General features: G+C 47.1%; 1 protein-coding gene and 1 long non-coding RNA gene across 6 annotated transcripts in view; one reads left to right on the top strand and one right to left on the bottom strand.

The window, feature by feature from the left end:
• RPTOR (regulatory associated protein of MTOR complex 1) overlaps positions 1 to 14501 on the bottom strand; it is a 333774-nt gene that overhangs the window by 257752 nt on the left and 61521 nt on the right. For all 4 annotated transcript variants that reach the window (XM_077854547.1, XM_077854548.1, XM_077854546.1 and 1 more), the window contains exon 2: positions 4099 to 4201. In XM_077854547.1, the coding sequence (XP_077710673.1) occupies positions 4099 to 4201 (103 nt within the window). The remainder of the gene's footprint in view (positions 1 to 4098; positions 4202 to 14501) is intronic.
• On the top strand, positions 1364 to 10887 carry LOC144287153 (uncharacterized). 2 transcript variants are annotated; one of them, XR_013355041.1, is made up of 4 exons: positions 1364 to 1515; positions 7904 to 8050; positions 8138 to 8209; positions 10605 to 10887. It is a non-coding gene; the product is annotated as an uncharacterized LOC144287153 (long non-coding RNA). The 2 variants fall into 2 exon arrangements; XR_013355042.1 differs by having other exon boundaries at positions 8768 to 10887.

Genomic DNA, 14501 nt, shown 5'->3' with positions numbered 1-14501 from the left:
GGTGCAGGCCCTGTTCCCGTCTCTCAGAGTGAGTGTACAGGGGCAGAAGAGAAGCAGACGCAAGGAAGCATTTCCAGTTCCCACTCAGCACTGGGGTAGGGAAACACAGGCATGCGGCTGCTGTTCCAGCTGCACACGGTCTCTGCACTGAGCCCTCCCAGTGAACCCCCTCTCCAACCAAGAGGTAGGTACCATCACTGCTCCATTTTGCAGATGAGAAAACTAAGGTCTCAAATCATGAAGTGACTTGCTGAAGTGAAGAGCTGAAAGGAATAAAGCTGGGGCCTTGATGAATGCAAAACCTTTGGATCTCTGGTGATGGAGTACATACCAAAACCACAGACCAAAAATACTGTGGAGACGGGCTGCCTTCTAAACAGGAGCACCCTTTAAGCTAGTGGCCGCACCAGCCCCTGCAGAAGTCTTCCTTGCGACTCCTTCCCTAGCCATGACATACGCCAGACATTTACATCTTAGAAAAGCCAGAACCAACCTATCCTCAGGCCTATGTGTCTTGTGCTGCCAGCCAAGCCGCCCCACGGCCTTCACTGCCTGAACCACTCATCACAAGCAGCACCCCTCCCCGCACACTCAGGGCCCTGGATCTGCTCCTCTTCCCCTGGGAAGCTGCTCTCCTCCCAACACCCAGAAGCACTGGCCTTCTACAAAATGTAACCCCACTCATCTCCACGGCTGGGCCCCAACTCTCAGTCCTGGCTGCCACATTATCATTGTGCCTGCAACCTACAGCACTTGCTGAAAACGCTAACCCTCTTCCTGAGCAAGCCTAGAGCCCGAGGTGGGGCGGGCGAGGCCGCAGCTAGGGGATGAGGGGTGGCTCCGAGGGAGCAGCCCAGTCGTGGCAGGGCATCTCCGTGGAGGGGTTGGGCACCTGGCAGGGAGGAGGGCAGATACCTGAGGGGGAACAGCAGGATAAAGGAGTGTGAGAAGGGTGCAGACAGCAGGGTGAGAAGCTGCCTCACACAGCAGCAAGGATACCTGGAAACCACATTAAGGCTGTTGGAAAGGGAGTCACCAACATGGAAAAATCCTGTTGGGTTGGAAGGGAGGCGGTTCTTAACCTGTGCAGACGTGACCGTGTGCACACGGAGACACACATGCACATGCATGCATCTAGGAGAGGGGAGCAATAGGACCCCGGTTCCCACGAGAACACGGGCACCCAGATCGCAGTTTCTCATCTAGATGCCCCAGCCCGGGATGGGGCAGGAAGGACAAGCTGGAAGGAAGAGAGCAAGGGCCACATAAGCCAGTGGGAATGGGGCAGGCTGCCAATCAGGAAACAAGCAGTGCATCAAAATAAGCAACAACAACACTGGATTGTAACCCAGTGAATGAAAAAGAAATCCACGAGCTCACAGCAAATTCCCTCAAAGTCTGATGAGGAATACCCGCTTAGCAGTGATGCACCTCTTCCCAAAACTCGTCATTGCCTACAAAGGGGAAAGGGGACGTTCAGAGCGGAGAGTCCGGCAGCACCTGCTTCATCAAGCGGTAAGCAAGTTGCATAACCAGTGACGGGATAAATCTACTCATGTGCCACCTGACACATGTCGTGGGAGGAAGGCAGATCTCTGCCGTGACACTCCTGTCAAAGAGATACAACCAAAATTTAATCCTGAGGAAACATCGGGCGTTCTTCTAAGCTGAGCCTGTGATCCTCTGGGTGTCAGGGTCAGAAGGGTCAAGGAAAGCCTGAGGACCTGGTCCAGTTTGGATGGAACTAAATCCAGGGCAAGGCACGATGTGGAGCCAGGTCCCTGTGCCACAAGGGCATCCTGGGACAGGTGGTGCACCTGGATGTGGTCTGAGGCTTATGGGGGTGGCAGAGTGCCCACGTTCACCCCTGGCGGTGATGGCCACGCTGGGATTATGCCCGTGGAAATCACAGTAACTCACTGGTGATGGAGCTTCACCACAGGAGCTTACTCTCCTGTGAAGCAGGAAAAACGCTGCTTAGCTCTGTGCTAGCAAGTTTGGGATTTTTTTTTTCCAAGATAAAAATTGGAATATGCACTGCTAGATACCACTGCAAATTTGCCAAAATCAAATCTCCAGGATTCTTCTTTCTCTTATTCCATACTGTTGAAATCAGAAGGGCCAGCCCTACTCAACTTTTTAAATAGGAGCTAAATGCATATTTTTTAACTTAGAAGAGGTATATGTCCTTCTGAACTCAAAATCCACTGAAATGAGTACAGAATAGATTACATTCCTAAATTGCAGAGAAATTTTAAAAACACAATATAAAATATCTATTCAGTTCCTGGATTTTTCATGGCAAGAAGGAAGTAAGGAATTCCTTTCATTTTCACTGACATTGTCCCATAAACACCCATTAGAGACTGTGTGAGGACGGAGGAGAGCTCTTGTGATTCCTTGGGGGAGGAGGGGTACAGGAGAATGCCTAGAGAATCTAATAGAATCCAAGGATCCTCGCCTGGAAGGTGCAGTTCCATAGTTAGACACCACCACCCACACAATGCCAGAGGGTTCACCCATCCCCAGGAGCACACGCTGGGATCCAGGTTGAGAAGGCTTGTTCTAAAAACCTAATGTAAGAGTACTTAAAGAGGGAGAAAATAGAACACGATTGGTAAAATCCAGCTTGGACAAGGGGTAAATGAAGTGGAAACAGTCGGCGGTGGCTAATAAGAAGTCAATTTCACCGGCGGAGACGCCAGGATGTGGCACAGGGCCAGGAGGGCCTCTAGGGAAATCAGCCACGGGGCGGCTTCTCTGTCACTGGCCGTGGGGGCCGAGAGGCCTGGGCTGCACGAGGGGAGGCGACGAGCAGAGACGCTCACCCGAAGACCCTGAGACACTGAGGCAGGCAAGCCAAGTGGGAAAAACAACACTGTTTCCAATTCAGCCTAGAATATAGGCGTTCCCCCCCCCCATCCAAAAGTAGACCATTCCTCCAACACCTCTCCTAAGCCAATCACGGCTTCCTGCCAGCAAAAACCCTCTGGGGGTTCTTTCAGTTAGTAAAAAACAGGCGCTAACAGAGGTCTGCTAACAGAGGTCTCCAAGCAGCACAAAGCTGGCCTTCAAACAGCAGAGGAAATCTGTCATTTGCAATTTTTGTTATTTAAAGTAGATGAAGGGAATTTCTGCTTTTGCCAAGGGATGGAGAAAGCTGCGGGAGTGGGGGTGCTTTTGCCCCCAATCTTATCAAAGAGAGAAAAACAATCTACGACAGAAACAAAGAAAAACCCACACATCACTGTTAAATTATACCAAAGTTTAGAGAAGAAATAATAGCCAACTCGCTACCAACTCTTCTATGAAACAGAAACGATGGGACTGTTTCTCAACACATTTAATGAGGGCAGCATTATCTTGCTACCAAAACCAAACAAATATGTTACAAGAAAAGACAACCACAAACCAAAATCACCCATAAACACCGCTGAAAAAATTTCTTAACAAAATAATAGCCATCAAGTCCAGCAATATATTAAAAAAAGATAACACAAGTGGGGGTTATTACAGGCATTCAAGGTTGGCTTAATAACCAAAATTCACTCAGCATGATCTACTATTATCAACAAACTAAAAAGGAAAAGCCAGGTGATTATATCATAGATGCTGAGAGCACATTTTGTAAGATTCGGCACAGGTTCTTGACAAAAACAGTCAGCAGATGAAAAAACATCACGCTGAATGGTGAGAGCAGAGCGAGTGAAGGTCGTGCACCCCACCTGTCTCAACACTGCACCAGGAAGCACTGGGCACTCCGGGCATGCCTTCCTCAGGGAGAACCAAGACTCCTGGCAACACACACAGGAAACAGCCCGGAACTACTATCACATGCAAATTTAAAGAAGAAAATGCTATAATCCAATAATCACTACTTATTAATTTTCCTTGAAACACTCTGTGCAGGACAAATCATGACTTAAAGGTTCTAGACGTCCAAACAGAAACGAAACTCTCAGATTCACAAAAACCAGTGCCAGCCTCCAGCAGACTCAGCCTTGGTCAGTGGGGGGCAAGCCTGGCCCAGCCCAGAGCGTACAGGGATGCTGCAGGCCACAGCCACGAGGCCATGACGGACGGAGGGGCCGCACTTACCGATCCAGCACTCCAAACGTGCACAGGGGGTGGTCTTCACCACATCTGGAGGGTCCACGCCGACATTCAGGCACAAAACTAAGGCAACACTGACCGTCTTCATCTGGAAACACAACAGAAACAGCAACCATTTCAATATGCATCCCACTGACACACTCTTCCAGGCTCAGAGATGTCCCCAGAACACACGAAGCCCTGTCCCCACCACTGGCCTCTCCAACTGGCTTCCATTCACCCAGTACCTGTGCCGCCCCCATGGTGCCACACCAGTAACCTCCTTCCTGGAGGGGTTTTGAAGTAAAGTGGACAGAAGGGAAGAGGTCCATGTTAGGGAGGCTTCCACAGGCTTCCTTTATTTTTTTATTTTATTTTTTTTTTTTTTACATATATTGAGTATTTTTTTTTTAATTTTTATTTATTTATGATAGTCACAGAGAGAGAGAGAGAGAGAGGCAGAGACACAGGCAGAGGGAGAAGCAGGCTCCATGCACCGGGAGCCTGATGTGGGATTCGATCCCGGGTCTCCAGGATCGCGCCCTGGGCCAAAGGCAGGCGCCAAACCGCTGCGCCACCCAGGGATCCCCACCACAGGCTTCCTTTATGATACATTTCCAGAAACAGAATTATTTGACTAAAAAATATTAAGGCACTTGCTACATTCTGCCAAAATCCTCTGCAAAAATTGTGTACAAACTTACACTCTGACCAGGTTATGCTACTCTCATTATTTGAAGTCATTAATGATTTGATGAGAGAAAAACTGCCATATTGATTCAGTTACCATTCTTTCAGTATTAGTAACACTGGGTATTTCTTCAAATGTGTATTCACTGTTTGTAAATTTTATGTTCTGTGGATTTCCTATTCATGCCTATATACCACTACACTGGCATTGGTGACTAATTCTGATTGATTTCATGTACTCTTTACATACTCAAGACTGCATCCACATTATTTGTTGCAAAGATTCCCCTAGTCCGGCGTTTACCATCTGATTCATTTCCTGCTTCTTGACGCACAAAACCTTGGTTCTATCATCTGGTACAGCTTCCTGCACACCTGTTCCTTCTCCAGCCACCTAGTATGGGGAATGTCAGTCCTATCTACGTAGCGGCTCAAGCCAGAAACCTGGAGCTCATCCTTCAAACATTTACTGAGCATCTACTAGGTGCCGATCACTATTTTTAGGTGGTGAGGAGACATCAGTAAATCAAAGAAACAAAGATCTCAGTGGGGGGAGGGGGTGGGATGGGGATATACTTCAAACAGGTGAGAGGACTCTGGGCTGAGTTACCAGCCTGGACCCTTCCCCTGTTCCTGAACGCCAGAGCCCACCCCTGACTCCTCGCCCCATCTGTTTTATTCTGTCTCCTAAATGCCTTCTGGGCCTGTCCCCTTGGCTATCCCCGCTCCTGACCATACAGCCACTCCCCCACTGCCCCATCCCCAGGGCAGGCTCCATGCTGCAGCAGAAGCATACCTCTTCACACACATCTCCTCGCTGCCCTGTTCCGTCCGTCCTGAACCTTCAAGATTTAGGTTTGAACTGCTCAACATGCATCAAAATCTTGAAAGCCCAACTCCTGCTAAACACGCCACACGCCTGCCACGGCCCCATCCTCAGTGGCTCCAGGTCCTCAGCCCACTTGGCATGACCTCGGGGCCTCCCAGCCACAGCTCTCTCGGCCTGGAAGGCTGCCTCTCCCACTCCACCAACTCAGACTCACCTTTGCGGTTTCCGTGCAGACAGCCATTTCTCAGGGAGCTTGCCCCCAAACCCCGGCAGGCACAGCACTGCCACGCACCGTGCTCTCCCGCTGCCAGAGCTCTCGGACCTAGGCTCCCCAACCCACGATGAGAGGGGACCTACGTGGATGCCAACTCCCGGCGCACAGCAGAGCTCAGGCCCTCCGTACTCACTAAGGGCCCCGTGCATTTCTTCTGGTGTTTTGATATATTTTACGTGTAACCCTTCAAGTTACCTGGAGGTTGCTGTGGTATATGACACAAGGGGATTAATTCCTGTCTCAAAAAACTAGCCAATCGCACACCAATTCCCTGCTAAATAATCTCCCCCAAACTCAACAAGTTTGTATGACTCCTGTAACATATATAAATTTCCAGATAGACCAGATCCTACTTCAGGCTAACTGAATTTATCCCATCATCCCATCAACCAGTACTTCTGGCACCACGCTGATTTAAGTCATTTATTTTTACAACATCTCACAATGCTTGGGAGAGGAGGTTTCCTTCCTCACAATCTTTTTTAAGCTTTTACTTAGCTATATTTATATTCATCTCTTTTTTTCCCAAATTAATCAGTTCTTCAATTTTTTAATCCCATAGAGACTTTGACTAAAGTTGCATTAAACTGCATATTGATAACACTCAGTATTTTAAATTATTTTCTTTGATCTGATAATTCCACATTATGAGAATCTGTCAGAGAAAAATACCCCAAAAATAATAAAGGGGAAGTCTGTATGTATAAAGATTTCCTTCACAGCATTTTTTATTCTGAGTGCAAGTAGAAATGACTTAAATTTTAAGTGAATAAAGGAATGTTTAAGCACGCCATTATATTCTCCTAACAGAATAACACTTAAATTCTTATAATGTTAAATGAATAAAAATTGATCCAAAATACCAAAAAAAGCATATTAAACATATAGATTAATTTTGGCAAGTGATAACCTCCTAATACTTGATTTTTCCATATAGGAACACAGTATGTTTCTCCATTTATTCGAGTCTTCTTTTAATTTTTGTCAGTACTCCTTTCTTCGTTTTCTCCACTAAGAAGTCCTGCACGTTTCTTTTTGGATTATTCCTCAACACATCATGGATATTTGGGGGAAGTGTGCTTCTACACATGCACTCTCCCATCGTGTTTCTTACAGTAGCCACTGACACCTTTGCTGCCACTATGTTAAACTCCTTATTAAATGTCACTGCTCCTTGGTGGTCCCCTACAGGGCCTGTGAGTTGACAAAGATACCATGTACAAATAATGAGTCCATCCTGTCCTTTCCAACGGTTCATTCCTCTCCCGTTTCAGGTCTTAGGCATTGCCCACAACTTCCAAAATAGTATTGCTAATGAGTGCAGAACGTGGCAGTGGCGATCCTCACACTGGTTTTAATGAGCCGTCATGAGTGTTTCCTCATGAGGTGCGCGGGCGATGACAGCGAACACACATATCGCCCACCTTCCCAAAGTGCGTGTTAGCGCGTTTCCCAGTGATGGAAGATCTCCCAGTGGAAGTCCTGATGCACCTGTTTCCGATAACCGAAAGAAATCCAAAGAGGATTTTTACTTTTCCGAGAAAGGGCAAGAAGTGGAAAGGCGTGCAGAGTTGGTTCTGCAGGTAGCCAGCGTGGAGGCAGTGCCCCCCGAGCTGGGAGCGGGGGACCCCGGAGCTCCTTCCCTGGGGGCCACCCGAGACATCTCAAGTCCAGCCCCCAGGTTCTGAGCTGTGTCTGTCAGTGTGTGGGCTTTATCTCCATTTACTGTGTGCAGCACTAGCAAGATGTGTCCCTAAGGTATCAGAAGAGCCTGAGAGAGGTTATTTTTTGGGGTCTGGGGATGTTCAACATTTTTTTTTCCACATGAATTAATGGTAATTATTTCTCTCAGGAAAGATTTCATAGGAACATACTGCTTTTGGATAGCGGGGAAACTCGTGTAATCTTTATCACATCAAGAAAGGATTCCTGTGTTCAAAACAGAATTTAAAGTGTGGGGAGGGGAGAGTATTTAGTCTTAAAAAAAGCAGTCATTAATGATAAATCACTTTCTACAGGAGCTGCACGCCTGCTGCCAGAGACACACCGAAGAGAAGAACAGTGTCTTCCTGCAGACGTGTGCCAGCATCTCCTAGTTATGAACCATAAAAAACAAATGGTCCCTTTATCGTCAGGAGACAGGGCAGAAAATCAATCAGAAAATGGTAATAGTTATTGTTTTTCTTAGTCATTTTCCAATATTTAAGTGACCAGTATCAATAATCCCATACAGTTGATCAATTATCTTACAGCAAACTCAGTCTTGCAGGAGAAGCTGCTTCAAACTAGAAGTTCCATGGAAACATCTCGGTGGCCTTCCTTTGGTGAGTAATACTAATAGCTGTCCCATGACATTTTTAAAGCAAGGGGTTCTCCTTTGCTCTGACACCGGGTACCTAGGTCACCCTCCTGAGCGAGCTCCAAGCCGCCTGGCTCATCCCTGAGCCCGATGTGGGAAGCCCCCTGGAGAAAACCACCTATCTCTAGGGATCTGGTCGCATTTTCAAAAGGATTGCCTGCCCCTGCCAAAGTACAACGGGTCTCTGTAGTCTGACCCTGTCCTCAATCTGCGAGGGGACATGCTCCTAAACCATCAGGTTCCTTTCACAAAGTCCAGCTGAGGGAGTGACACTCAGCGGGCTAATTTAAGGAATGCTGACCCCTTGGGCTTCAGGTCTGGCCGGCGCCTCTGCACAGAGGGCATCCCCGCAGCCAGCCCCGTGCCCAGAGAGGACGGGGGGAGAGCCACTCTTCGGGGAACACGTGCTCAGTGAGCCCCCACGCTCCCCCTTGTGCCTCAGGGACTCAGGGCAGGCCTTATGCTCGGTCACATCTGACATTTCTTTTTTTTTTTCTTTTTTTTTCTTTTTTTTCTTTTAAAGATTTTATTTATTTATTCATGATAGTCACACACACAGAGAGAGAGAGAGAGAGAGGCAGAGACACAGGCAGAGGGAGGAGCAGGCTCCATGCAGGGAGCCCGACGTGGGATTCGATCCCGGGTCTCCAGGATCGCGCCCTGGGCCAAGGCAGGCGCCAAACCGCTGCACCACCCAGGGATCCCACATCTGACATTTCTGAGCAAGAGCCACCTCCACTTACTCAAGCTCACCCCCAAACAGGCAGGAGGTCAAGCAACATGAGCTCTCTGGCCATTCTAATCCTTTCCTAAAGGGTCCTGACCCAGATGCTCACATCCCCACCTGCTTTTCTAGCATACCTGCTTTTTCTTCTAACCCTCCCTGGGGTGAGGGAGGTGGTACAGGATGTGGCAGGGATGGGGCAGGGATGTGGCAGGGATGGGGCAGGGATGTGGCAGGGATGCGGCAGGGATGTGGCAGGGATGCGGCAGGGATGGGGCAAGGTGTCCGCACAGTACCCAGCAGCTCCAATCATGGTCCCACCTCTCCCTCCTCAACCAATGCTCCAAACACATTACATTCCCTCAACCTCTATGACCACACTTAATTGGCTTAAAAACACAATTCTCAAATTATCTCTGATTTAATTATAAAGTTATTATGTCTGAAGCTCTCCCAAGTGCTTAGAAATATAAATGGAAGCCCAACGATCACAGTTTAGTCCCTCGAAACACTAAAGAGCCCCAGGACCCCATGCCTGTCACCAAGCACAGGCTTCATCGCTTTCCAAGTGAGCAACAGGAGGGCACGGCCCTCAGTGTGATATTAGCTCCATTGTATTGGTGAAGACACTGAAGGAGGTCATCTGATTAGCCCTTGCTCATACAATATACACTATTCCTACAACCTGAGTTACACCTTTTTAAGAAAACAAAAAAGGTCTCCAGGATATATTGACATGTGGATTAGAAAAATGTATCTGGCCTAACCAATTTAATTCCACCAGTGGGCAAAAGACATTACCAGTGAATATCCTTAAACCAATCAAATGTGTCTTGTGTTCCCTTGCAAATTTTAATAGCGTTGGCCTGATTCCAAATGTGGTAAGTTTTAAATTCTAAGCTATACCCCAAAGTGCCTTTTTGGTATTTTATTTTCATTTTTCACTCCAAAAATTCCAGATTAATGTCTTTTAATAACACAGTTACAGCATTAAGAGAATTTAAGGGCTATGAAATTTAATGTGCCAGAAACTGCGTAAGAGTATATAAAATAACCATTTTAGACTTCAAAACATTTGTTCTCCAGTGCAATATAATTGAAGAGGATAGTTCTATCCCCAGAGGTTAATTCTGAATTTGAAAAGAGTATCATTTTGAGAAGCTATCAAACATTAAGTGATCATTAAAAACATGTGACCTTGGACTTGTCAGTCAATTCCAATCACTCCTGAACAATGCTCCAACCCTTAAGGTGAGTGGGTATGGATGACTGCTCAGGGCCTGAGGACTTCTCCAATCCCGAGCTCTGGCTCCAGACCAGGGCTCTCCAGCAGCATCCCTACGGGCGGCACGGAGCATTCTGCCTTAAGACTCTGAGCCCAGCCCAATGGCCTCAACCACAGCTTGGACATGAGTGGGAGCGGCGGGGGACAGTCCAGCAGGAGGGCCGGGCACTGCTGAAAAGTCTGGCCAGGGTCCTGTCATACCATCCTCTGGCACCAGGTGTGTTTCGAAATTCAAAGTGTTTCAGACTTACAAAAGGATAGTATGGTACGTAACTCAAATCTCACAGCATACACCCAAAAGCGTCTTTCTGCAACAACAGCCAGTATTGAAAACTATTAAAATTTCCACAGTGAAATGCACAAATATCCACTCTTCAGGGAATAAAGACTAGCAACAGCCTCAGCCCAGGTCACATCCACTTTGCTGTAGTCGAGCTGTGAAAACCTCTCCAGTGTTCAGAGCTGGCTACCTTCAGAACTGCAGACGAGCACCTGCAGACCCAATCGCCACCCCGACTTGAAAACCCCTGTATCCCCAAGTGTGTGTCACCTCACTGATTAAAAATACATTAATGCCTGTCACCACGCAAAGAATTTGAAATAAAATCACAAGGGATGCCTTTGTTTCCTCCTACTTAACTGATTTGATAAACCATATATACTTTAAAAGATACAGTTGATCAAGTGGTACAATCAAATCTGAATATAAATTCACAGGCTTACACACAATGACACCCAAGCCGATGTGCAGAATGGAGAAAGTACATATGTGTTAAACTGGCCAATCACGGCTTCCCGCTCCCCATACTGAGAGCCTGGCTCACTCATCCTTCCCGACAAACACAAGCGTGCGTAAAGGAAAATAAACAGGAAGCGAGGCTGGGGTTTGCCACAACATCCACTATCCCCCGCCTGGCTGAGGCAAAGCCACCCAATTCCCAGCAGTGCTCGTTAAGATTCAGAGCATCAAGCAAAAACTTTGAGCAGAGTCGAAGCTACACAAATGCATAATTTATAAAGGAAGTCAGAAAGTAGAACATAGAGCAAACAGAGCAAGTACACCACGGGGGGGGGCGGGGGGGCAAGTCGAAAAAAAGGAAAAACAGGTTTGCCTCCTAACTCCCACCCCCAAAGCCTGCTAGAAAGAAGTGAACAGCAAACCTAGCAAGAAGCACATCAAATGGAATTTCTGTGCCCCAAACCTGCAACACAACACAATATCCTCATCGCCAGCCGCCCAGGAACCTGGCGATTCCCCATCTGCATATTCCTTTGTTCATTTCAGCGGGAACCCGAGCCAGCGAGGTTCTTAAATTTATGAGTCCGTTCCCTACCTTCAGCCAGAAAACTAATTTAGCTTTCAGCTCTCTTTTTTGAGGCTAAATTCTCTCTATAGTTCCCTGCATTTAAAACCTGCCTCCACTCCTATAAGGCAGGCTAATGAAAGGGAAGAGACAACGGGTAATTTTCCAACATGGAAAAATCAGAAAGTCTCGTTCTGGACCGTGTGTGCCAGAGCGCTCCTTCCCACCTCTCCGACCCCCTCCTGACTGCCCGGCACGCTCACTTCCCACATCACAGGCCCTTGAGAAATTCAGGTCTCGGAAAATCAAATTAAAGAGCTGCACACAAAATAGGTTTATTATAGAGATCACAACTGCCTTAGACAAACTAAAGAAATCCCTTCCTGAAAGAGCTCTATACTGAATCTCTTTATGATCCCTTCGTGAAACAAGTCGTCTTGTTGGTGCCACCTCCACCAACCTGAGCATGGGGGCAGGGGTGTCTGTCAGCGACACGCCCCCCCCCCCCCCACCTCTGAGAAGCCACCTTCTCACACTAGAGAGCTGAGAGAGGGGCAAGAATGACTTTTTTGCCTTTTCTTCTAATACCGTATTGGGTGAAAGTTTAAAAAAAGAAATTTAATTACCAGTATCCTTATCTAACAACTGAAAATAAAAATACCTTGTCACAGAGGGATAATGTGAAAATATATATGCTCACAAATTAATTCTAAATAGTTCAACAATATAAACTCTAAATATGCTAAACTCAAATACTATGGAAGCCTACGGGTCAGGCTCAAAGGGCATAATTAAATGGCATATATTAAATGATGCCATCTGTTACATGATGGAACATTATAGTGCCTTTAAAAACATATTTTCAGGGGTGCCTGGCTGGCTCAGTTAAGCTTCCAACTCTTGGTTTTGGCTCAGATCATGATCTCAGGGTTCTGAGATGGAGTCCCACATCGGGCTCCAAGCTCAGCAGGGAGCCGGCTTAAGATTTTTCTCTCCCTAGACCCTCCCCCTCTTTAAAAATAAATAAATCTTTAAAAAAACAAACATATTTTCAGGTTTCACAAGTCTGTTGGTGGGCTCCACTGGTAAATGGGTAAACTCTGTAGTGTGTGAATTATATCTCAACAAAGCTATTTAAAAAGGATGTATTTTCAAGGACTGGTAAGTGGCAGGGGAGGCACCCAAACATAACATGAGTGAAAAGAGGAAGGTGCAAAACCACATCCACGTAATTATTATTCCAAGTGTGTAAACACATACATGCAGAGGACGCAGAATAAAAAACAAGTTGTCACAAGTGGTTTCCATCTCTGAGGAGTGGAAAGTGTGGACGATTCCTCTCTTCTTTGTATCTGGCCCTTCTGTGTATTTCCAAATTCTCCACCATAAACAAGTTATTTCTAGAAGCAAAGGGGAAAGTCAGCTATTATTACAATAGCCAAGGATTTCTTGTGTGTGTGCACGTGTGCATGCGTGTGTGTGTGTGTGTGTGTGTGTAATTTTTATTACATTCTGAAGAAAGAGAAAACAGCTTGTTGGGCTAGCTGAAGCTTAGACTAGTATCCAAGGCAACGAGCGCTCTGGGATTGTGAGAGGAAATGTAATGTAGGCCACAGTGAGCATGCTCACAAAGAGAGCCCCGTTCTCAGTCCCAAGCATTCCAACCACACCGAATATGGCCTCGTGATCCAGAAATACCTGCTCCTGGCAAAGCAAGTACAGCAAAGGGCTCCCATCTCTCTTTCCTCTACTCCTTCCCAGGTTAGAGCACACGATAAAGCCCACTGCTAAAATTTCTTTCTTGGGAATGAGATTTTCCTTCAATAAATGGATTGATTTCAAGTCTATTTAGAGAGTTCTTTTATTTGATAAGACACTGGGTCATTGCTTTTCCAATCCTAATGTAAATTAGAATCAGCATCATCACCATGGGAGCAAGTCATTCGTTCAGGACTAACTTTTCTTCCACTCTTCATTATCCAGCAGTATGATACCTGGGACACACATTTCATAAAAACAATCCCAAGGCAAACAAAACTACACAGAGCTCCCATGCTGGCTGAAGACATACACCTGAGGTGGCTGAACACCCTGATAACAGGCATTTCACAGTGCCAAAATCCAAGCATGCGAAGTGGGGCTATTTCCTTCTGCTCCCATCCCGCGTCCTGTTGGGCCGACATACCTGATGAAGCAGCTCTCACAGGTCCCGCAGCTCCACGTGGAGAGCATGGTGGACCATGGGGCCCTGCAGGGGGTCACAGCCCCATGAAAGCTGTGAGGCACAGCACAGCTTAGGGGGCTCCCAGGAACTCCTCCTGACCATGGAAAGGAAGGGAGGTCTGGTGTGGTAAAAGAGGAAGGCCTGCACAAAGTGTGGCAAGTGTGCAAAGGGACAAGAACCAAAAAGAAAAAAAAAACTTCTACCTCAGAGAGAACAGTTGATAGCATGTGCAGCTACAGGCTGTGAGCAACGAAAGGCACAGGCCCATCGAGGTCTGCACACTGACACCCAGATGCTCCCACAGGGAAAGAATGCAGCAGACATCTTGGCAACTTCCTACACTATGGGTGTTACCTTCCCAAGGGAGAAAATAAAGCAAATGTGAGTTGGACTCTTGCAGTGAAGGGGCTTGCTTGTGGCTTACACTCCTCCAGCTATGCCAACCTACCCCTCCACCGGGAGCCACATGGCAGGGGCACATCTTGAGGGTGGCAGTAGAAGGTGCCTCCCAACGTCCCAGCTGTTCAGCCCCTCTGGGGTCTTCATAACTTCAGGATCTGGCTCTGAGTCCTCCTAGAGATCCAACAACAAATTCCTTTTCTGCTTCACCTTGCATGGATTCTGACGGCTGTAACTAAGAACCCTGAGGCTCTGCAGCTGAACCATCACTGGAGTTAAGGAAATAAGCATCTTGTAATAATCACCTGCTTGGGGGTCATC

The sequence above is a fragment of the Canis aureus genome, chromosome 16, assembly GCF_053574225.1.
Source record: "Canis aureus isolate CA01 chromosome 16, VMU_Caureus_v.1.0, whole genome shotgun sequence".
Taxonomy (NCBI): Eukaryota; Metazoa; Chordata; class Mammalia; order Carnivora; family Canidae; genus Canis; species Canis aureus.
The sequence above is the reverse complement of the archived record's forward strand: the minus strand, read 5'-3'. Positions and strand labels throughout refer to the sequence as shown.